Source organism: Gavia stellata, chromosome 21, assembly GCF_030936135.1.
Source record: "Gavia stellata isolate bGavSte3 chromosome 21, bGavSte3.hap2, whole genome shotgun sequence".
NCBI classification, from domain to species: Eukaryota; Metazoa; Chordata; class Aves; order Gaviiformes; family Gaviidae; genus Gavia; species Gavia stellata.
Window position 1 is genome coordinate 1,637,921 of NC_082614.1, and position 23,237 is coordinate 1,661,157.

Here is a 23,237-nt window from a genome sequence, read left to right on the forward strand (position 1 = left end):
CTTCATAAGAAGCAGATTACTTTGGAGCTAGCGTTACAATCCAGGCAAGAAGGATCAACTCCCTATTTCACCTACAGAATAACCTGCCTAAACTGTTTCTTCCCATTTCCAGGCATTTTGTCATTCCTTGGATGAGGAAATGTATTTTTTCCTTCTCATCTCTACCCCATTATCATCCCAGGCAATTCAGGGGGATGCTGGTGGGAACACAGTCCCCCTTGGCTCCCTCAGCTCTGGAAATGCCGGTCCGGCTGGTTACGATGGTTTGCCCAGCTGGTAGGGAAAGACACAGCGTTTTCTGAGCACTTGTGTTTTTCCAGGCCGTTTTCTGATCTCTTTCCAAAGACCTTTTCCCTAGTTCAGTTGACAACAGCTGCTGGAAAGCTCCTCCCTGAGGGTGGGGAGAAGACATTCTTGATTTTTAAAGAATAACTTCACAACATTAAAACGAAACAGGATTGGTGCTGCTGTCAACCGAGGAAGGGTCTGGAGGTGAGAGCTGTTGGCGTGACACACCGAGGGCTTTGCAGGATCATGTTTACCTGTCGCCTGCCTTGGTGGAGATCCAGTGCTACCTGCAAGCCCTGGCAGTCGGCTTGCTTTCTGCCTCGCATCTGGGAGAGGTGCCAACCGCCGAGTCGTAAAGGAATCAATACAAGCGCGGGGCAGGGGCAACAGGTCGGCATGCAGGAGAAACAAGTGTTAGAAGATCTGGAGAAGCCCCTTGCAAGGAGAGAAACCGAGGCCCTCTTCCAAGAGCAGCCCCAGACTGGGAACCAGTATTTGGAAGATGCTTTGCTTCGGAGTTACTTGAAAACGCACCTTCCGCCCAAGGTCTGGCGTGCATGTTTGTGTTTCTGTGTGTACACACTACAGTTCTGGCTAGGTCGCTATTTAAGACTATGAATTGAATATTTTCTTGAGTCATTTTGTGCCTTCAAGCGTTTAACTGGGGGGAATTTATCAGCATTCTTTGAAATTTGTTTCTTTGAATCAGTACAGGGGTGAAAGATACTGCCAGGACATAAACAGTGGCTTAGTGGACTCCCGTGACTGGTCTGGGTGTTGCAACAAGAGTGTTGTTTTGGGATTGTCAGTACGGGCGTTTGTTGTCTGGTCAACCAGAGAAAGAAATTTGAGAGAAAGGGAAAAAACTAGGGTTATTCCAAATTCTGCCGTGCAAGTCTGCTCCTCTCCCCCCGGGGAATGGGGGCTTTTCAGGAAATTCCTTTCGGAAGGGATGGGGCTATTCTCAGTGCTCAAGAGGATGCAAAGGCCCGTTGGGGTTTGCTTGTTCTCAGCACAGGTCATCAGCTTTTCTGGGTTGATTTTCAGACAGGGAAGGCTATGTACAGATTGCAGGGGTGTAGAGAGGTGAGGTAAGACCCTGTTCTGGGGTAAGTCTCTGTTCTGTGAGGTCCAGACCTACAGGAACCCCTGGGAGGAGGCGGCTCATCTCACTGGCTGTCCTCTTCTGTCACCCCAAGGACCGCAACTGTTTCCCACTTTTCAAGGACCAGGTCTGATGGCACAGAGTGTGGCCTCTCTCCGTGATTTATTCCAGCAGAAGCAATACAACAACCTGTAAAGCCACCGGGTGAGAAGAGGGGCAGAACCTGGCTTTCAGTGACGCTCTTCCTGCCACTGCTTGCTCTCCAGGTCTGTGAGGCCTTGCAGACAATGGGTAGTAAGAGTGTGGTGGCAGCATTGGGAGCTTGCTTTTGTCACAGCCATGCCAAAAGACAGGAACGAGGCCTCCCTAAGCACCGCTGTGGCCTTCTTGCCAGAAGAGAAGACAGGGGAAAGGAGGATGCCTTTGGGCCAGAAGAGAGGACAGGGGAAAGCAGGATGCCTTAGGGCAACCATGAAGATCTCGCTCCTAATCTGTAGCTTTGGAAGAAGCGTGATTCAGAGCTCCCAAAGAATAAAAGGATCAGTGCTGTCTTTTGCCAAGGCCGAGAGCTGCTCTCCACTCCTTCCCCAAAGAGACAAAAGTGGCTGCAAAATCTACCAGAGAATCATCAGCATCTCCCTTACATTTCTGTGCCTGGTCCCAGCGGGGCAGTGTTGCTTCACTGCTGAAAGGGAGAGCCCAGTCGCTGCTGTCTGCTTCATGCAGCACCCGCTTGTCTGCAGCCTGAGAGCTGCTCTCCACGTGAACACCTTACTCTCCAGGAGAGCAGCAACAGATGAAGCTTTGTGTGTCCTACTGAAGCAGACACCATGCTGGAGGTTGATTCCTGTTGTACTGTTCACCTGTGCTCAGTGGTGAACACAAAAATTTTACTGGAATGGGACAAAAGATTTGTTTGAAGGTGATTTCTGGAGAACACTGCTTTTTCTGGGCATCATTGTGAAGAGGTATCTATTGGTCTTTGATCCCCCTGAAAATACATCCTTTAATATAAAGGATCATCTGTTATCTGTCACTCTTAATGTGCAATAATTTGCACGTTTCCAATATATTAATCCCTGGGACATCAAAGGACAGATTAGGGTGAGTGAGACCACGCAGCAGATGCTGCGAGGTAGCAGCTTCAGCCCTGACCCTGACGGTTTACAGATGCCCTCTCCGTATCCTGGTGTACGTTCTTTGGAGTGCCTAGGCTGCTGTGTGTTACATTCAGCAGTCACAAACGTAGGAGCTCCAATTTTGTTCTTTTATCTTCGAAATAAACACATTCACTTGGGCAACGTGGTGGTTTGTAAGGCTACATGTGGACAGGGCATGAGCTCACAGCTAGGCAGCTGGGTTTGGGTTTTTTTAGAAAGTGTGGATGAGGGGAAGGCACTGTTGTAGTTTGAGTTCACTGTAGTGTGCTGACCAAGAGACCCATTCGCTAAACTCATATTCTTCTGCCCACAAAAAACTACCAGCTAAACAGTTTAAAGGTTCTTGTGCTTCAGGGATCAGTGAAGTCCATGAACCTTGGATTCTTAGGTTATGCCTCTAAATCAACCTTCAAATTGTTGTCAAGATATGATAAGCATTGGAGGCACACACCCGTCCCAGCTGAACTCCACCGACAGCAAAGAGGAGTGCAGCGTGGGCTGTACCAGTTGACAGGGCTCTCATGCACGGTTTTGGCTTGTTCTGTGATTTTTAACGCTGAGTGCTTCACCGTTCACCTGAAGGAAAACTGGCTGGTCTGAGGATGGAGACTTCCAGCATAGTAACTGGGCAGTGCGTGTTGGATCCTCATTACATACGCTGAATGGCAGAGTGATGAAAGAATCAATCATACGGGATGTAGTTTAATGAAAAGTCAATACAGGGGGAAGAAGGGAAAGGAAGAAGCAGTGTTTGTATTTCATCAACAGCAAATTAATGTGTTTTATAATCGCACCGTTTTGGGCACAGCAACTATGGCATTCATCTCCAGAATTGTTATATTGAGGGGGGAAACGAGCATGTTGTGAGGGGGTAGAGGACAGCAAAAAATATTCCTCTGATGAAAGATCTGGTGCGTCTGTGACCCTCATTACAGGCTTGGATGTATTTATGCTAACAAGGGTCCAAGGGTCTAGAGGTTGGGTCCACCTGGCCTAATTTTAATCATCTGTAAGTCAGGTTATTTAAGTCTAGGCAACTTCACTAGGCTTTGGCCGCAGACAGTGAAGAGTACTTGCAGAAAGCAATTCCTGCCACCTTAAAATAGGTATCTAAGAAGGTTGGAATGAATCACTCCTCTGCGGGTGCCGGTTTCCCTCCATTAACTATGGACAGACTACTCCGTCCAAGTCAGCCAAGCCAGGCTGAAATGAGGGCACGTGAATCCTCATCCAGGGCCATTCAGGAAGATGGATGCAGGGTGGAAATTTGAATCCAGGCACCCTGGGTGCCAGGCTGAAGCACAAATGATTGCTCTGTCCCTTCTTTTCTAATCTGATAGGCAGGTAACCACTGAGCCCAGTGGAAGTTTTCCTATACAGATGAAGGCTTTCTGGTTTTGGCAGCTCTTCCCCTGGCATTCTTCTCCAGCAGTAAATCACAGAGTGGCTGAGGTTGGAAGGACCTCTGGAGATCGTCTCGTCCTAGCCCCCTGCTCATGTGCATCTGTGCGATTCTCAGCCCTGATACAAAAGCTCTTCTGTCTTTTATAAAATCCAGAGATGCTGCCAGGAGTAACTTGAAAAAATGATTTTGGGGGGGGGAAAAAAAGTGACAGCTGAGCACAGCTGTGCCAGCAGAGGCTAAGAGACAAGCTGTCCTGCTGCATTACAGAATGCGTGGAAGGGCCAAGTGGCAAGAGACCGCTAGCACTGCAGGACAATATGGTCGGTCCTCTGCCTTCCCAGCTAGGACTGAAGCTCCTTGCCTTCCCGGGCATGCTGAAGGGCTCTTCTTGTTGCTTCACAGGTACTGGAGGAGGTGAATCAGGACCTGGAGAGGTTTGGAAACCATCTGCTAACCAAGATCAACTCTCTAGGATGGGAATGCGAGTTGAACCCCCCTGTGTTTCGGCAGTATGATGCTTGGGGGCAGCGAGTGGATCACATCGTCACCTGCTCGGCCTGGAGGAGGATGAAAGAGATTGCGGCGGAAGAGGGGCTGATTGCTGAGGCCTATGAGAGAAGATACTCAAACTGGAGGTAACTGAGGGAGAATGGGAATAACTTGGTGCCTTCCTGGTTATTCTTAGCAAGGTATATTCAGCATCTGGTAGGACTGAACTTGTTTTTGTATAATGGGTAACAGATGATGCATGGACAAAAGCACACCTACCGCTGTCCTGAACAGCAGTGTCTGTCTGCTGTAATGTTCCACATCAGTAATGATAAGCCGTAACTAATGGCCTACAGTTGATCATAATATTCTTTGATGTCACCTTCCTGATTCTGGGGCCTGGCAGTTCCCTGCACTGCTCCAGCTTTACATGTATTAGTTGTAACACAGCTAAAGGTCACAGCTAAAGGTCTGGGATTTTACTTGCAGTTTCATTGTATTCCAGTCTCTGGAGATAGACCCACATTTCTTATTTTTAAAAACTGCACTTAATGTGCACCAGCTGGCAAGCAATGCCTTCCACCCAGCCTTGTGCTGGCAGTCCCTCTGGGACTGAGGAACTCTGCTGCTCCTCTTCTCTCTTCCTGGCTGAAACAGTTTTTGCCCTCTCAGAAATTAGTGGTCTGATTCTCGCCTGTTTTGGCTGTATTTTGTTCCTCTCTTCCTAGTTAAGATGTTTTTTCCGTCTGCTGTTGAACTGCTGCATAACCTGCCTGTTTTCACTCACTCTCTTCCCTAGCCGTCTGCATCAGGCTGTCAAACTGTACTTATTTTCAAGCTCCTCTGGAGGTTTCAGCTGTCCGCTGGCCATGACTGATGGGGCAGCCAAAGTCATTGAGGTATGAGCTCAGCTGGTCTCCGAGGGCACAGCCCATGGCCTGGCAGCGCTGGTTAGAGACTGGAACACTGGCCAAGGATGGAGGCGAGCTGATCTGCCATCTGGCTCTGGGCACGGCCCTTCCTTGCTCTGTGACTCAGCTCCGTCTCCCACTGCCTTTCTCCTTTAATCACAAAGTCTTTGTGCCCAGGCTAGCTTTTATGTTTACTTACAACACTCTGTACAATAAGGCCTTTGCTGCACATGAAACCTGGGGCACTGCAGGTAGTCGGAAAGGTGTCCCATATGTTTTTGCTATGGGATAGTTTGTTTTCCTGTGGAGTAGCAGTTAAATGTATTGGGCCAGATCCATACCTGATGTAAATTAACCAAGCTAGCAAGACTTTCCCAATCTGAAGATTTCGCTCTGCATCTTAGCGACGCCCTTTGCAGTAGGTCAGTGGCTATGTAGGATGCAGAGAAAAGCTAGCCCTTAAGTAGCTAGCCCTGGGCATTTTAATTCAATTAATTAATTCAATTAATTAATTCAATTAATTCAATTAAAAAAAAAAAAAGCATAAGGCAGTTACCTCTTTCCTGCAGCTCTTTGGGTGCTGGTGGCATCCAGCATATATGAATGTATGCTGATACCCTGGCACATGTGCTGTTTTGAAAGCTCTCTGTCCAGATGGCTAGCGGTGCAGAAATCCGAGGTGGGTAGGGATGCTCAGCACTCTCCTTTGCCACGCAAGTCTGCACCTCCTGTCTGCACAGTGCTGCAGCAGCCGTGTAGGAGCTGGGCAGTTTCACAGACTCTCAGCAGTACGTGCAGCTGCACCGCAGTGCGGGACACTCACCTGCTTGCAGACCATCCGTTCTGAGCCTAGGACACACCAGTGTTAGTTAAGGCAACTGTCTAATTTCATCTACTGTGTTATGATCATCTTAGTTTCTTCTCCCTCCCCCAAAACAGTCACTAGGTATTCCCGGATCTCTGAAAAACGCTTTTGACCACCTGACATCCCGTGACCCCAAGAAGTTCTGGACCTCTGGCCAGTGGATGACCGAGCGCAGGGGAGGCTCTGATGTTGGTACGTGTTCTGAGGTGGGAAAGCAACTGCAGCAGCAGCTAGATGTGTTAGCGAGAACTGAGAAAATGAAGGGTGTGGGGAACTTATAAAGGCGGCTAGCTGGCTTAGGCAGAAGTCATCCAAATCCTCTGCATCCAAATCTGCTCTGCTTTTTGACCAACAAAAGGCCCAGCTTCTGTCCACTGATGCATGCACTACGCACGCGCAGGTACAGACCTATGTTCCTTGCACAGACAACACAGTGATGTCTAGCTCTAAACCTTGAGCAAGACAGTCAGACCCATCCCTGCTGGGACTGAGAAAACATTCTTGACCTTCAACTTTCACTCCTTGGCTAATGTTAGTAATAGCGTGATGGGCCAGGAAACCTCAGAACTCTGCTGCGGAGACAGAAATGTGGAAAGGGAGTCACCTGCATCTGATGAGGCTGCAGTTTGTTTCCTGGTGGAAGAAGTGAAAGGGTCAGCTGTGGAGTGAAAGATGTGCATCATTGCAGGACTCCCGTAGCACCCTTCATTGTTCTTGGCCGTGGTAGCTCCTAAAGAAATGGAGACATTGGATTATACACCATGGTGCATTCTGCTTACAAAGCGCTGCCATTACCAGCTGTTAGTCTGGAGCAATTGCTGGGAAGGCTCGCAGTTAAACAGAGCATATTTCCTTTCTAGTACTTAACTCCAGCTGCATTTCTTATCCAGGGTCAATGAAAGAGATCAGCAGCTAATCCATACTCCATCTTGATAGCAAGAGGTGACTTAAAAGAGCTGCTGCTTAAACGGAAAATCAGCATTGATTGATACAGAAGTTCCCATTAAGCCAAGATGATCTTCTCCTTTCTTGCAGCTAACGGCACTGAGACAGTGGCCAGAAGGCAGCCAGATGGTACGTATCGTCTCTATGGTTTTAAATGGTTTACATCGGCTGCTGATTCTGATGTGACATTAACCCTGGCCAGGGTAGCGGATGCTGAAGGACAAGTAAAACAGGTCTGTTTGATGGTGGAACCCGGTGAAGGAGCAGGGGCATTTTTTTTCTTCCTTGTTTCATTGTAGTTAAATCCTCTTTACATGCCTTTCAATGGCCCCAGGGTTCCAGTGGCCTGTCCCTGTTCTTCGTGAAGGTTCGAGATGAGGAGGGGAAGCTGAACAGCATCCAGGTGCAAAGGCTGAAAGACAAGTTGGGCACGCGGCAGATGGCGACAGCAGAGCTATGGCTGGATGGAGCTAAAGCAGAGCTAGTACGTAAGGTTTCACTGTCCTCTTGGGACTGGGCTGGCTTGGCACGGCAGACCACTCAGGGTGGGTTTGGCAGGGATACCAACTGAAAAAGTTCCTCTCTTCCACCTCTGTGGCTGGCTGTTCACTTTGCAGAATGCTTCACCAACAGGGCTGTGTGTGGGACAGAGCTGAGAAGAGCTCAGGAAAAGACAGGAGGGAAGGAAAAAAAAAAAAAAGTCATTTTAGGCTGGTCATTTCCCTAATCCAGTTGCATTGACCCAGCTGAGGGACAGATCTGTGTAGCACGCAGGTAGGAACAAGCAGCAGGGACCAGAAGTGATCATGCTGACATGGACTCCAAAGCCACCTCTCTGGTCATGCCACAGACTTGGCTAAAATGAGACAGCCATATTTTAAAGCAAGCAGATCTTTGTGGAGTCTGAGGACAGACAGAGATGGAGGGGATTGAGTAAGTTTGCAGATGACACCAAGTTGGGTGGGAGTGTTGATCTGCTGGAGGGTAGGAAGGCTCTGCAGAGGGATCTGGACAGGCTGAATATGAGCCAGCAGTGTGCCCAGGTGGCCAAGAAGGCCAACGGCATCCTGGCCTGTATCAGTAGGACCAGGGAAATGATCGTGCCCCTGCACTCGGCACTGGTGAGGCCGCACCTCGAATGCTGTGTTCAGTTTTGGGCCCCTCACTCCAAGAAGGACATTGAGGTGCTGGAGCATGTCCAGAGAAGGGCGACGGAGCTGGTGAGGGGTCTGGAGCACAAGTCTGATGAGGAGCGGCTGAGGGAGCTGGGGTTGTTCAGTCTGGAGAAGAGGAGGCTGAGGGGAGACCTCATCGCTCTCTACAACTACCTGAAAGGGGGTTGTGGGGAGGTGGGTGTTGGTCTCTTCTCCCAAGTGACAAGTGACAGGACAAGAGGAAATAGCCTCAAGTTGCGCCAGGGGAGGTTCAGGCTGGATATCAGGAAAAATGTCTTTCCTGAGAGAGTGGTGAAGCACTGGCAGAGGCTGCCCAGGGAGGTGGTGGAGTCACCATCACTGGAGGTGTTCAAGGAACGTGTGGACGTGGCACTGCGGGACATGGTTTAGTGGGCATGGGGGGGTTGGGTTGGTGGTTGGACTTGATGATCTTACAGGTCTTTTCCAACCTTAGTGATTCTGTGATTCTGAGTGGACAGCCTATATCTATCTGTCTGTTGACACAACTTTCACTTAGATATGCGTCCACTTCCAAAGCTGTGCGAAAGGCTTACCTCAGCCTTTATTCCTTGATGCTTTCAGATCTCTGCAGAGGGTCGTGGAGTGGCCTCCATCTCCAACATGCTGAACATAACTCGGATCCACAATGTCATTGCTGCAGTTGCTTCCATGAGAAGGTAAAAGCAGCTTGGATCCCCCCAGAGCTGAAGGAGCAGCTTATCAGGACAAGGGGACTTCGCAATGCTGAGCATTGCAGCCGATTGACATCTAATGCCTTTGCACGCACAGGTCTGGAAGCCAGCAGTGCTGGAGAAGGTTGGCCTGTGGGTGGGTGACCTAGGCTGCTGTGCTACAGCTCAGCAGGGTTCTTCCAGTGGGGGTGGCTGGAAGAGAAAGCTCAGAAGTGGAAGGTTGCTGGTCTGACTGCTTTCCGTGGCTGTATTCTCTCTAGGATGATCAGTCTGAGCAGAGAGTACGCCCGTAGGCGGGTTGCCTTTGGGAAGCTCCTCAAGGACCATCCCCTACACATGCAGACGGTAGCCCAGATGGAGGTAAGGCTTTTGGGAGCTGAGCCTGCTGCCGAGGAAAGGGCAGGGATCCTCAGCTACTAATGAGCACAGCCGGCCTGCCTCTGTGTGCAACAGTGAGATGCAGAAGGCTGTTCCTGCTACAGCGAGATGTATGCAGCAGGGGAATTGCCATATTCTAGTGGGATTTGATCTGACGATAGTCCTAGCTTCTGTGCTGGACTTCAGGTTATCCTAAACAACAATTACCTAGCAGCTATCCTGAGAGGAGTGCCAAAGTTCATGCATGCACCTACTATGATATGCCATGACCTCTGAAGTTGGTCATTAGCATCAGAGTCCAAGCATGACGCTACAGTCTCCTAAACTGCAGTTAACAAACTTTTGTCCAAGACTGATACAGACTCATCCAACTTCCCTGGTAGCTCATGCACCAGGAGATGGGCTCTTCCCGGCAGGCTTGAAAAATTCCTGAGTAGTCACAATGCACTTTAGCTTCTGAGAAGTTTGTCTTCACTGTGAACCTGCGCAGTGCTCATCGCCACAAGGCACCGAGCTTCAGTACAGCCTCTAGATGTGAATGTCATCTAAGGCAGTAACACAACAGAAGAGAGAGCAGCATGAACTGGCACTCTGGCTCTGGGCTTTGGGAAGAATTTCACATGTGGGCTTTCTCTTGCTGCAGAATGTCTCACAGCTTTGGCACAATGCTGAGCTCACTAAATCCAGAGGACACAGGTGGCTTCCCACCCCTGCTAAAACTTCTAAAAGAAGGCACGCAGTTCTCCTCCTCTCACCCATCCAAGCACTACTTCTTTTCTTAAAGTGGTGTAACACCAACGCTTGCCCTTGGGCTGCAGTACATTCCTGCAAATTTTTGAAACAGTATTTAAAAATCCTTTTGTGAGGTGGGGGAGAGGGAAAGTGGTCAACATCTGTCAAACATAACTTAAAGCTCCAGCACATCTTAGCCTGTGGCCAGAACTCCACCTCTGAAAGAAAGGGCAGATCCTATGTAGTCCCACAGCACATCAATATGCACAGGGGCTACAGAGATCCATATCCCAGTGCTTCCCAAATCACAACTTGCCAGGTAAGTAAGTTGCTCAGCAAGAAATCTGTCCAAGACTTTGCAGTTCCTGGTGCTCAGAGGTTGACCATCAGATGTGCGGACTCGTGTCTCATGTCCCTTACCCTTGGAAAGGGTGTGGATTTGTGACCTGGATGCCTGATAGGAGCTTTGATAAGGCTCCAATAGGCCTGATGAAATGGTATTGCCCCTTTCCTCATACTAGATTGCAGTGTTCAAGAGCAGCAGCTCCAGACTACCTTTAATATTTCACGCTTTGTGCCTTGGCTGGCCAGTGGTCTTTGTCTCTGAAGCTGTGGGGCTGTACGGGCAGGGGTGGCAGTTTACTCAGGTGCGAGTATTGCACATCCCTTCGAGGTAGTCTCGTGGCACCTCAGCAGACCAGTCTGGAATCGGCCTGAGGCAAAGATGCTTGCCAGTGAAGCTCCCCGCTTCTCTGCTTGCAGGTGCAGACACGAGGGGCATTTCTTCTGCTTATGGAGACAGTTCGTCTGCTTGGACTTGCAGAAACCAACATGGCGAGTGAGCAAGACCAGCTTCTCTTGAGGCTGCTGATACCAGTCGCCAAACTGTACACTGGGAAGCAGGTATGGAACAAACAGTTTGATTAGCTCGGAGTGGGGCTGTGTGGCCCATTAGCAACCACAGAGCTGGAAAGAGGAATGATGAACACGGCCAACGTGAAGGGCAGTGATAGTAGTGGATACCGGCAGTGACCTCTAGCTGCAGGGCCTGCAGCAATTATTGCTCTGCACCGAGGCTGGACTTTGTGGTAGGAGGCTCATCCCTTTGCTCTCAAGGCCACAGATCAGTCATCTGATCAGAACGGAGAGAGACAGCACTGTCTGTGAAGTACTCCACGTGCCACAGAGGAATGCTGCTGAGGCTGCCCTAAGACCAAGGTGGAGCACTGGGCCACGGGGACTATCTTTTCCCTGGTTATGAATAAATAGAAGAGAAGGTGTTCATAGCTAACATTAGGCTTAACTTCAGGGGTCTGTCCCTCTTCTAATTGTCCTCACCTTAAATACACAGAAGCTTACACACCATAGGCAAGTAGAATGTAAAGGCTCTCCTGGACTAGAGACACGTACTCCCATGTACCAAGCAAACCACAGGTTTATCCTTACCTAGAGAGGACTGTATTGAGACAGACTCTCCCTGGATCTTCCCCCAAGGACTGACTGCTCCTGCAGGTCCTCTCTCAGTGTTACTCAGTCTTCATTCCCCGGCCTGCTCCTCCTGCATATAATGAGCAAATCAGTGGGATCCAGTCAGTCCCATCCCAGCAGGAACTGCTGCGTGATGTTAGAGGTTTCTGGCCGCTCTTTCCCCTTGTGCAATGTGGATCATGTCAGCTCTCTGCATTTCGCAGGCTTCTGCTGTTGTTGTTGAGGCGATGGAGAGTTTTGGAGGACAAGGTTACATGGAGGATACAGGCTTACCGGTCATAGTCCGCGATACTCTGGTAAGAAAGCAGCGGGAGAAGCAGAAGCAGCTCCTGTGTGTCACCTAGTCCCCTGCACAGTACTCCGTGGTTGCCTGCTAATGACATGCTCAAGGGAAAACGAGTCCTCTCAGGACTCACTCCCGGCGTGGCAGCTCTTTCCTAGTTGCCTTCCTGCTGAGCCCAGTCATCACCAGGGAGGGGACGTGATTTGCTCCTGGTGCTGGGGTTGTTTTCCAGCTCAGTAACGGAGCTGGGCTCCTAGCTCTCATCACCACTGCTCCTTTCCACTTGTGGTGAGGCACGACATCTCTGGAGATTTCCTTGATATCCCTTAGCTCTGCCCCATGTCTTTGTTTCCTCAAGTTTCCCTTCCTTTATTGCAGTCCCTCCAAAATGTTCCTTCATGCTCTTCCACATTCTCTTCTACCCCACAGGTGCTGTCCATATGGGAGGGAACAACAAACATCCTGTCACTTGATGTCCTGCGGTCCCTCACCAAGAGTCAAGGACAGGTGATGGCTGTGTTCTTCTCCGCAGTGCAGGTGAGCCCACATCGAAAGCACGAGTCAGCCTGATTTGGCCACCTTGGCAGAGTCTTACCTGGTGTTTATGCTCCTAGCTGGGACTGGAAGGGAATAGGATCAAACTGAAAGCTTTAGACAAGTATTCAGAAGGTGTCTCACAATTCTGCTCTTTAAATAGCACTTACAAAAACAGAACGCAGGCAGTGCTCATTTTGGGATCCTTGTGTGCTGCAAAAAAATGCAGATACTTTCATCTCCGCAGTGAAGAGTTTTGCATTGTCAGAGTTCCTCATGACAGGTACCAATATAAGTATATTTTTAATGTGAGAGAGTCACCTTCCTGAATCCAAAATAATTTTGTGGGTTTGTTTCTTAACTGGAAAAACACCACAAGACAGCTGAATATTAAGCCTTCACTAGGACTACCTACTGCATTATGACTTTCTATTTTTATTCCCACTGAAAAGACAGAAAGAGCCAAAGGAATTCCATTGCTGCCTCTTTAGATCTGCCATTCTCTGGCTTTACCGACAGGCTGCTCTTTTAAAGGTGCTCAGACGACAGGCAGTCACAGAGAGTTCAAAGAAGCTCAGAATTTCATGAAGGTAAATGAGCATCAGCTGGCTTGATATGTCCCGTAAAGGGGGACAGGAACTAGCCTGAAAGGCATGATCAGCATGTCAGGGAGTGTTCTCTTAGAGATTAGATTATTCATCCAGGTAGAGCAATCCAGATTACATTTGCCCAGATACAGTGGGGGAACCCTGGGCATCTGGGTTTGACTATGCGTGGCTTTCACTTTCTCATCCAGAGCCCATGAGAAGGGAAAGGTCTGGGTCACTGCGCTCCCTGCAGCATTGACAACTGGACAGGTCTTTCAAAAACACACGAGCCAAAGCCTGACTCCTTCTCAGCAGTGGCTGCTGTTGGCAACTTCTATTACATTTCAAACCCCCAACTCAGCTGTGTTCTGTACAGAGCACCTCTCTGACTGCCAGAGATGAGTGTCTTCTTACCGTCCTCTCAGACAACTTCCGATAAAGCAAAAACACCTCAAACAATTTGACTACCAAATAAGAAACCCAAATCTGCTCCTAAGCAGGACTGAGCAACCCTGCTAATTAAAAAGCCAGCTGGTCCAGCTGTTGATAAAAAGCAGTTTAGTCTGACACTGAAGGTAATGGAGTAGAGAAGGAAAGGAGCGGGTGGTAGGCTCTAAAATAACCTGGAAAGAAGCCGGCTTCCACAGGCTTACACTTAGGCTAATTTAAACGAGTACCCCACAAATGTGCCATACTACAGTCCTCGGAGCACTCGCTGGTGCAGCTGAGAGGGCCTCTCCAGCTTCTTAATAACTGGATAATCAGAGAAGCATTAAAAAACACAGCAACGCGATTCAGAGCAGGTACCCACACAGCAGCGACACCAAGTACTGAGATTTATTAATTAACAAGCTCATCATTGCTCTTGCACTCCCACAAATCACGCTGTATATGAGACTGGAGGGCGAACAAGCGAGCACTGACTTTAAAGGTCTCCAAATTCCGGCGAGTGCCCTTGCCTTTGCTGTTCATGTCACACTGAGGCTGCCTCCGTGTCAACGGAGCGTGGCAATGGAGTGGCTGGAAGGGGCTGAGCTGGGAGAGCAGTGTTGATGCACTGATTCCAGACGTAATAGATCGTACTTGGCAAATTTAACCTGGACGTGTCAGAAAGCTTTTCCCTTGTGCCTTCAGCTGCCAGGCACTGGAAAGGCAGACTGGGAGGTATTTCTGCAGAGTGCCTCTGCAGCATCGGGCAGGAACGTGCTGAGTTTCTACACCAGAATGGGGGTTTCACTCACAGGTGATAAATAACCTCTTTTTGAGCTCCAGGTGTCCAAATTCATTTGGCCTCCAGGAGTCTGGCTCATTTTGAAACATCCTTCCCATTCCCCTCTAGTGAGGAAATAATTCAGCCCTTCATAAAGGGATTTTTACTGCTCCAATCCATTTCCTTTTTATTGATGCGCACAAAACTAGTGCAATCGATTTTATGTTTGTCCATCAAGGTTCTTAGTTTGCAGGATTTGTGCCCAGTGACAGGCTGCTTTGGAGAAAGCAGCGTTAGTACTTTGTTAGTACAGCACAGCACTTTGTTCTCTGAAGGTCGTATCTCAGGGTAACTCCCCCCCCGACCCTACTGCCGCCTATTTTTCCTTTTATCCTGTGTCAGTTGCCTCTGCTGACGGTGGGATACCAAACGGTGATGGTGCTGTCATCTAGGAGCAGGAACCTGATGTTGTAATTACCTCCAAAAAAGGGAAGTACAGAGAACTTCCTCATCCTTGCACAATGTGATTATGAGAAGCTGAATATTTAGGGTTCTTGATACACAGGCAAATTTGTTACAAACCACCCTGTCCAGAGGTAATTAGTCTGGAAAGTTTCAGGAGAACACATGGCAAGACCTCAAGGTGCACCTCGAATGCTGTGTTCAGTTTTGGGCCCCTCACTCCAAGAAGGCCATTGAGGTGCTGGAGCGTGTCCAGAGAAGGGCGACGGAGCTGGTGAGGGGTCTGGAGCACAAGTCTGATGAGGAGCGGCTGAGGGAGCTGGGGTTGTTCAGTCTGGAGAAGAGGAGGCTGAGGGGAGACCTCATCGCTCTCTACAACTGCCTGAGAGGGGGTTGCAGAGAGGTGGGTGTTGGTCTCTTCTCCCAAGTGACAGTGACAGGACAAGAGGAAATGGCCTCAAGTTGTGCCAGGGGAGGTTCAGGCTGGATATTAGGAAAAATGTCTTTCCTGAGAGAGTGGTGAAGCACTGGCAGAGGCTGCCCAGGGAGGTGGTGGAGTCACCATCCCTGGAGGGGTTCAAGGAACGTGTGGACGTGGCACTGCGGGACATGGTTTAGTGGGCATGGTGGGGTTGGGTTGGTGGTTGGACCTGATGATCTTACACGTCTTTTCCAACCTTAATGATTCTGTGATTCTGAGACGAGCAAGTGTGAGAGACGGTCCTGGATCCCAGCTCAGCCGTGGTGGGTGTTTCAGGTGGATACTGCACAGGGGCAGTCATTTCGTGTTACACTAAAAATTTATTAGCTGGAATTTTGAGCCAGAGCGTTGGGTGTACTTTAGAATTCAATTACAATCTGAAAAGTGACTCTAGAATAGCACTGGGGAATTATTTGATCATTGCATTTTAGTCATTTTAGGTTAAATTTGGTCACATCACAGTGCAGTTGTGTTTCTGAATGCCAGTCCTGCAAGCATCTTGAGGAGCTCAGAATCAACTGTCTGATGCATCAAGAATGGCTGCGTAGGGCTGGAACTCTAGCTGTAAATGGGACAGACAATCTAAGACATGTGATAGTGTTTTCAGGTCCTTTTCAGACCATAACCACAATGTTAACATAGCAGGAAATAAATCTAGGTTATTAAAGTGAGACTACATATTTGCTTGAGGCATTGGTATCAGACTTGTGCTTCTGGCCCTGTTTTGGATGTTCTTCCTGATGCTGTATTTTTAAATACTCATGATCAATCTTTTAAGTAAAAACCATTCTGACAGTCTTGCTTGGCAGCTAGTGAGAGCAAACAAATGAGTGGCATCTTAAAATTCCTCAGTGAAAACTGAAGGAATCAGAAGTATTGGAGCTCTAAAGCTCTTTTGCTCTCTGATGATTTCAGTCAGAAAAGAACCGTACAGCGATGCCGCGTGCGTGTGCCTCCCCGCAGTTACACCCTGCAGGAGCTGGAGCAGATCAATATGCAGGAGAGAAAAGAGGAGCTGCTTCTGCCTCGAGCACCGTCCCTGGAGCAGCTCTCCAGCCTCTCGCTCTCAAATGCAGGGGAGGATGTGGAAAAACCCAGCTTGATCTGTCAGAAGATTCATTGCTTTTGGTTAGGAAAAGAACGAGTGTAATCTGAAAAAAAAGAAGTGTAAATTATTGGAGAGCAAAGCGAATACAATGTCTTTTTTTTCCCCTAAGGTTAAAACGACGCTTTTATATTCCCGGTCCCTGCTGCCTGGGTCCTTAAACCTTAAAAAGCAAGGCAGCGTAGGACGTAGCTGTTCGTACCCCAGCCATTAACACCAGGGCGCTGACAGAAGTCTCTGTGCTCAGCCTGTGTGACGCTGGCTTCCACCCAAGCTGCTGAGAATATGTTTATGCCTCTGGGGTTTTTGATCCTTGTTAGCCACAAGCTCCAAGCTACTTTTGAAACATCTTATTAGCATTCTGTGGGCTTGGAGGCTTCTTTGGACTTTATCTTGGCACTAGACCTAACCGCTTTAATGATGTTTTTGTATTTGTACAGCATATGCTGAGTATTTATGTACCCCTTCGCCTAGAGCACAGAATAGCATCCATTGAGGACTCTGTTTTTCTTGTATTAATAGTCAGAAAACGCAGGGCAATGGTTAGGCAGAAGGTGTCGCGCACAGACGTACCGCAGAAAACAAAACTGGGTTCAGCTTGTGCAGTCCGGAGTCCTACTGTGCAAACAAGCTGTATTTTCACGTACTAGCAAGAGGAACTGCACGATCGCTTAAGCACCGAAAGCCTCAAAAACATAAAAAATTAGTTCTGCGCAGCAGATACTTACAGGCTTTAGCTTCATAAATAACCTGCAAAGGAGACTAATTAACAAAAAGCACCTCCTACCACCTGCTACGCTACTTAAATATGTAATGGTTCCTTTTTGCGATTCTGTCCAAGGTAATCCCTGCGTTCTGCTGAGGGTTTGAATATTGCAAAGATGTTCCCGCAGCACGCGAGGCTCCTGGGCTGAGCCCACCGACGGAGGCAGGGCCATCCCGGAACGCAGGCAGCGCGGGCAAGTGTCTGGGGCGGCCGCACGGTCGTGGCTGCAAGTGCTGCCGGGGTGGGGGGATGCAGGGTCTGGAGGTCGGTGACGGTTGCGTGGGTGAGAGCTGGCTGCTTCTCCACGCGTGTGACTTCAGGGGGACCGAGCTGTCACCCCAGCCCGGCAGCTCCGTGCAGAAGGCACGCTCTTCTCCTTGGATCCCTCGTAAGAGGGAGTAACACAGGAAACCCCGATTAAAGGCTGGCCTCTGCCGGTTGCATCCAGGCAGCCATGGGCATGCTGTGTCAAAAGAGCAACTAGTTTAGACTCCCCCCGGCAGAGTATCGCTTGTGCTTTCACGAGATATTTGGGATGCTGGAGAAACAGCAGCTTAGCTCAACCAGGGGCAGCTTTTAGGTGGTGCTTTTAGGCACAGTTAAATGCCTGACATCCATCAGAAGAGAGCCGCTCTGGTCCTGGGGCCTTTCCCGCTGACACAACTTGCAGAGAAAAGCTCCTTTAAGTCTGAATTTCCTGCCTGGACACCGCTCTAGCATCTTTGTGGAAGTGAAAATACAGAAACGAGAGAATTAGAACCTGATACAGGTGTGCAGTTACAGTTGGGGATGGGATCTGGTCCCCCCGTGCAGCTGGAAAGCCAGCACGGAAACAGCAGCGCGCTGGGTCTGGCTCACAGGAATTCTCCGTCCTCAAGGCAAGGCCGTGAGTTTCCTTTTGGCACCGTCCCCTTTCCTGCTGCCCCGCAGTGCTCTGGCCGCTCCACCTACAGCAGTGCGAGTTACAGTCACCTTGATTTAAGCTTTTTGTTAGTAGCTGCTGGGTTTGCTCGGGATTCCACCAGCCCCGTTTCCTTGCAGAAGGTAAATAGGCCGTCATTTTTCCTGTTATTGTTTTCCTTGCAGAAAAAACTGGAGCTGGCTTCGAGCACTGCGAAACTGGAACCCGCCGTGAAGCAAACGCGGGATGCCATCAGCAGTCTCGCGCAGTTCATGCAAGCAGCTGGTTCGAAGGGGGCGGAGACCATGGAGCTAGCAGCAAGAGACTTCTCCTACACCCTGGCAAGGATCTATGCAGGTAGCGGGAAAGACAGAACCGATGGATTTCAGACCAGGAAAGGGCTAGGAATCGGTCCTAGACTGGCCTGGGTTCACACCTTCCGGGTAAAGGGTGGAGTTTTAAAGAAAGCCCGGTCCCCACCGTCTCTCGCACTGAGGCAGCGCAGCCTGGCGAGTGCTGTTGAGAAGTAACCACCACCCGCTTTTCAGGAGCCCTTGCTGGTTTGGCTGGAGCCCGGGAATACTGATGTCTCCCACTCTTCCACAGGAGCTCTTCTAATTGAACATGCAGCTCGGCCTGATGCTTCCTCCACAGACATCTCCGCTGCTCGAAGGTAAGCAACAACCTCCTCCAGCCTTAACCATTTTAGGTGATTTCATGTGCAGTGCAGCAGGCTTTGCTCTGCCTCTCCGAGCGATCTGACCCCCTGCCGCGGCGAGACCCTGACTTTATACCATCATAGATGGAGACAGACAGCATTCTGGGTTGGTTGCTGTCAACCTCATGGCTTTTCCCTGTCACGGGGAATCTCCTGATCTAGCAGTGATGAGAGGGGTCCAAACTGGCCAGACCTCAAGTTGCAACCAGCACTGTCTGCGTAACGGGGCTCGGACAAACCGTTTGCCTCCTCTGTTCAGGTGGTGCAGCCAGGAGCTGTGCCCTGTGGCCACGGCGTTAGAGAACAGCAGATACGAGGCTGAGGAAGCGCTCGCCGACAGCGCGCTGGTGTACGAGGGCAGCCCTGCCTGCGGCAGCAGGCTGTGACTCACCGGAGGCAACGGGGAAGCCCAACCCCCCCGGGGAAAGAGAAGGTGGGTCACAGTCCAAAATAAATCCAAAAATCCTCAGACAGCCATGAGTTACAGGCGTGGTGGGGACATTCCCCCAGGGCCCAGACCAAACCCTTCTGGAGTCACCCCCAACCACAGCACCTGCTCCAGCCTGAAATCCACCGCGTTTGCGCTCAGTTATTTGCTAACGCGGACGCCGCTGCTCAGATTCAGTCGGAGATGCTGAACGTTCTTGCCATGTTTTAGGCAAAGACTAAGTGATTGAATCCAGGTAATCACAGAATCACAGAATCACTACGGTTGGAAAAGACCTGTAAGATCATCAAGTCCAACCTGGGGAAAAAAAAAAAAAAAAAAACAAACCACCAAAACCCACCACACAACAACAACAAGCCACAACCCACCCAACACCACACAGCACCATGTCCATCAAGCTACATGCCACAATGCCACATCCACACGCTCCTTGAATATCTCCAGGGAGGGTGACTCCACCACCTCCCTGGGCAGCCTATTCCAATGTTTCACTACTCTCTCAGTAAAGAACTTTTTCCTAATATCCAGCCTGAACCTCCCCTGGCGCAACTTGAGGCCATTTCCTCTTGTCCTGTCACTTGGGAGAAGAGACCAACACCCACCTCTCTGCAACCCCCTTTCAGGCAGTTGTAGAGAGCGATGAGGTCTCCCCTCAGCCTCCTCTTCTCCAGACTGAACACCCCCAGCTCCCTCAGCCGCTCCTCATCAGACTTGTGCTCCAGACCCCTCACCAGCTCCGTCGCCCTTCTCTGGACACGCTCCAGCACCTCAATGTCTTTCTTGGAGTGAGGGGCCCAAAACTGAACACAGTATTCGAGGTGCGGCCTCACCAGTGCCGAGTACAGAGGCACGATCACCTCCCTACTCCTGCTGCCCACACCATTTCTGATACAGGCCAGGATGCCGTTGGCCTTCTTGGCCACCTGGGCACACTGCTGGCTCATCTTCAGCCGGCTGTCGATCAACACCCCCAGGTCCTTTTCTGCAGGGGAGCTTTCCAGCCACTCATCCCCAAGCCTGTAGCGTTGCATGGGGTTGTTGTGACCCAAGTGCAGGACCCGGCACTCGGCCTTGTTGAACTTCATCCGGTTGGCCTCAGCCCATCGATCCAGCCTGTCCAGATCCCTCTGCAGAGCCTTCCTACCCTCGAGCAGATCAACACTCCCGCCCAGCTTGGTGTCATCTGCAAACTTACTGAGGGAGCACTCTATCCCCTCATCCAGATCATCAATAAAGACATTAAACAAGACCGGTCCCAAAACTGAGCCCTGGGGGACTCCGCTTGTGACCGGCCGCCAGCTGGATTTCACCCCATTCACCACAACTCTCTGGGCTCGGCCATCCAGCCAGTTTTTTACCCAGCGAAGGGTACACCTGTCTAAACCACGAGTCGCCAGCTTCTCCAGGAGAATACTGTGGGGAACAGTGTCAAAGGCTTTGCTGAAGTCCAGGTAGACAACATCCACAGCCTTCCCCTCATCCACTAGGCGGGTCACCTGGTCATAGAAGGAGATCAATGACTTGCAGCAGCAGCTCTTCAGGTACCAGCTGCTGTTGTGTTTAAAGAAAAGCAACCAAAATCAAACTGAAAACTATTTGAAGCTGATTAAATACACAAAACCCACCGGTTTTCCCTGTTCACCTTCTTGCTTTCCAATGCTACCCACGCTCTCCCGCCCCAGCACCTGCCAGGGATGGGTCTTCCTCCAGGGCAGCCTCTCGGGCCCACCGGGCTGCGAGGATGGCACGTCCCTTCACACAAACAGCCTCCACAGGAACGATTGTGCTGGGCTGGGGACCCCCCAGCCCAGCGGCTGATCTTGGCAACTCACTGGGTAAAACAACAGCTTTATAAGCCAAACTAGCCATTTTCCTAGCCAAGGCTGTTGTCAAGCAAGGGCGTCATGGGGCACTGCTTAGTCTGGCTCGTGCTTTTGATTTTTCCTTTTACATTCAGGGCAAGGGAGGTTATCCTCCCCCTCTACTCTGCCCTGTGTGGCTGCAGCTGGAGTACTGTGCCCAGTTCTGGGCTCCCGGGTTCAGGGAGCTGCTGGAGAGGGTGCAGCAAAGGGCTACAAAGATGATTGGGGACTGGAACATCTTTCTCATGAGGAAAGGCTGAGGGACTTGAGTCTTTTTAGTCTGGAGAAGAGAAGACTGAGGGAGGATCTTATCAATGCTTATAAATACTTGAGGGGTGGGTGCCAGGAGGATGGGGCCAGGCTTTTTTCAGTGGTGCCCAGGGACAGGACGAGAGGTAACGGGCACAAACTTGGTCATAGGAAGTTCCACCTAAACAGGAGGAGGAACGTCTTTCCTTTGAGGGTGGCAGAGCATGGAACAGGCTGCCCAGAGAGGTGGTGGAGTCTCCTTCTCTGGAGGTACTCAAAACTCACCCGGACGCATCCCTGTGCAACCCGCTCTGGTGGGGGGTTGGACTAGATCATCTCCAGAGGTCCCTTCCAACCCCTGTCATTCTGTGAGTCTGTGATTCCACCTTGTCTCAAACAAGCTTTGCTTTTCCTTTAAATTAACCTGGAGTAGAGGCTTTACCTTCACGCGTATCGTTGGGCCCCCGTCCCTGCCAAAGCTGCTGACTCGGCTCCACTGTCAGCCGCGACGGGCAAGAAAACCGTTGCGCACCCACTGCATTTCAAACGCAGGAGACAGTAAACTGCTATTTGCACTCCATAAATGGTCAGTGTCAACATCAACACTGCTGTGCAAAGCTCAGGGGAGGGGGCAATTTCAATCACATCGCTCAAATTCCATCAAAACTGTACAAGCTGCTACCAAAATTAAAGAAAAAAATTCATTTTCTTAATTTTTAAGAAAGCTTTTTTTATTCTCAATGGCCTCCAGAAAGTTTATCTGTTCCCTGTGCGTGTGTCCTAATGATGCTGCAATTAATTCTGACGTAAATTCTGACGTAAATTTTAGATTGAAATTCAGTAATAATCCACCAAAGCAAACACCTAAATATTGATTGCGGGCTTCTCTTCACCCTCAGCCCATCAGTCTACCTCTGTTCTATTACCCTGATGGCCAAAATTTTTTTATTAAAAAGTTGCTAATAACAGGAGAAAACCAGTAACAGAACAAAGACAGTTGGAATATATAGCTGCGAAGCACTACAGCAGCTGGGATACCGTGTGGGAAGAGAGGAAGGGAGCCGTTTGCCGAGCACAAGTTGTCCAATGTTTCCCTGAGGCCAAAGCCCGCAGACCCCGGAGGATCCAAGCGAGCCCACGCTGCCGCCAGGGAGGAGCCGGGGAGCAGTCCCGTCCCGGGGGGACGTGGCGAGGAAGGCTCTGTGGGCTCGCTCCGTCCCAGCGCGGGGACCCCGGGGCTGAGCCAAGCGGAGCTTCCCTCAAATCACACAAATAGCGTTTGGCCAGACCCAGCGCCGGAGGGCTTTCCCCTGCAGCGCTTCTCTGGGTCCGTTATGTGTGCATTGGAGTGAATAAATAGTATTTGGGTGTGAAAAAAATCTCCCGCGTCTCTGCAGTTGTTTGGTGTCAAAGGTCTTGCAGGTGTCAAAGCACAGAAACCTGCCGTGGGCGAGAATCGGGAGAACGGGAAAGTGAGAGAACGACACGCGGCTCTGACCTAAACGATGACAAAGTCCATCACCAGATTTGCAGGTGGGAAGGGGGAAGGTTCTGACAGCGCGCGATGAACGCCACAGAAAGCGAAAGTCAGCGTGTTGGAATTGTCTGCAGAGCTGCTGATAAACCATGGGGATCCCCCGTGCTCACTAAGTGCTCGTCTCCAAAGCGCGGGGCTTGGGCAAGCAGCGGTGCCTTCCGCTGCCCGGCTGCGATTTCAATCGCCTCTTTCCTGTGTATTTCACATGGATTTTTGAACAGCAGCATTACTTTTTCCTAATACATGAGTTATAATTTGCCTAAAAATAAACCCCGCAAACTGGGAGCCCTGCAGATGCACCGATACAGAAAACACAAGGGACTGTAACATTGTCACTGTGTAGGAAAATGACAAATTTATTAAGATCTAAATATTCACTCTGAGGCTACAGCAGAATAAATGCTGTTACAAACAAATAAGCGCTAGGGTCTAACACTTTGTACTGCTGCTAAACAGCTCTC

At 50.0% G+C, this 23,237-nt stretch overlaps 1 protein-coding gene across 1 annotated transcript; it reads left to right on the forward strand.

Moving 5' to 3' along the window:
* The first annotated feature begins 470 nt into the window (after positions 1-470).
* LOC104264732 (acyl-CoA dehydrogenase family member 11) lies at positions 471-22,582 on the forward strand. Its single transcript, XM_059827566.1, has 15 exons — positions 471-834; positions 4,361-4,593; positions 5,247-5,346; positions 6,298-6,415; positions 7,259-7,401; positions 7,503-7,652; positions 8,926-9,020; positions 9,296-9,395; positions 10,908-11,048; positions 11,837-11,929; positions 12,346-12,453; positions 18,148-18,319; positions 18,569-18,635; positions 18,940-19,113; positions 22,196-22,582. The coding sequence occupies exons 1-14, from the start codon at positions 535-537 to the stop codon at positions 19,064-19,066; spliced, it is 1,947 nt and encodes a 648-aa protein (XP_059683549.1). The 5' UTR covers positions 471-534; the 3' UTR covers positions 19,067-19,113; positions 22,196-22,582.
* Positions 22,583-23,237: the final 655 nt, after the last annotated feature.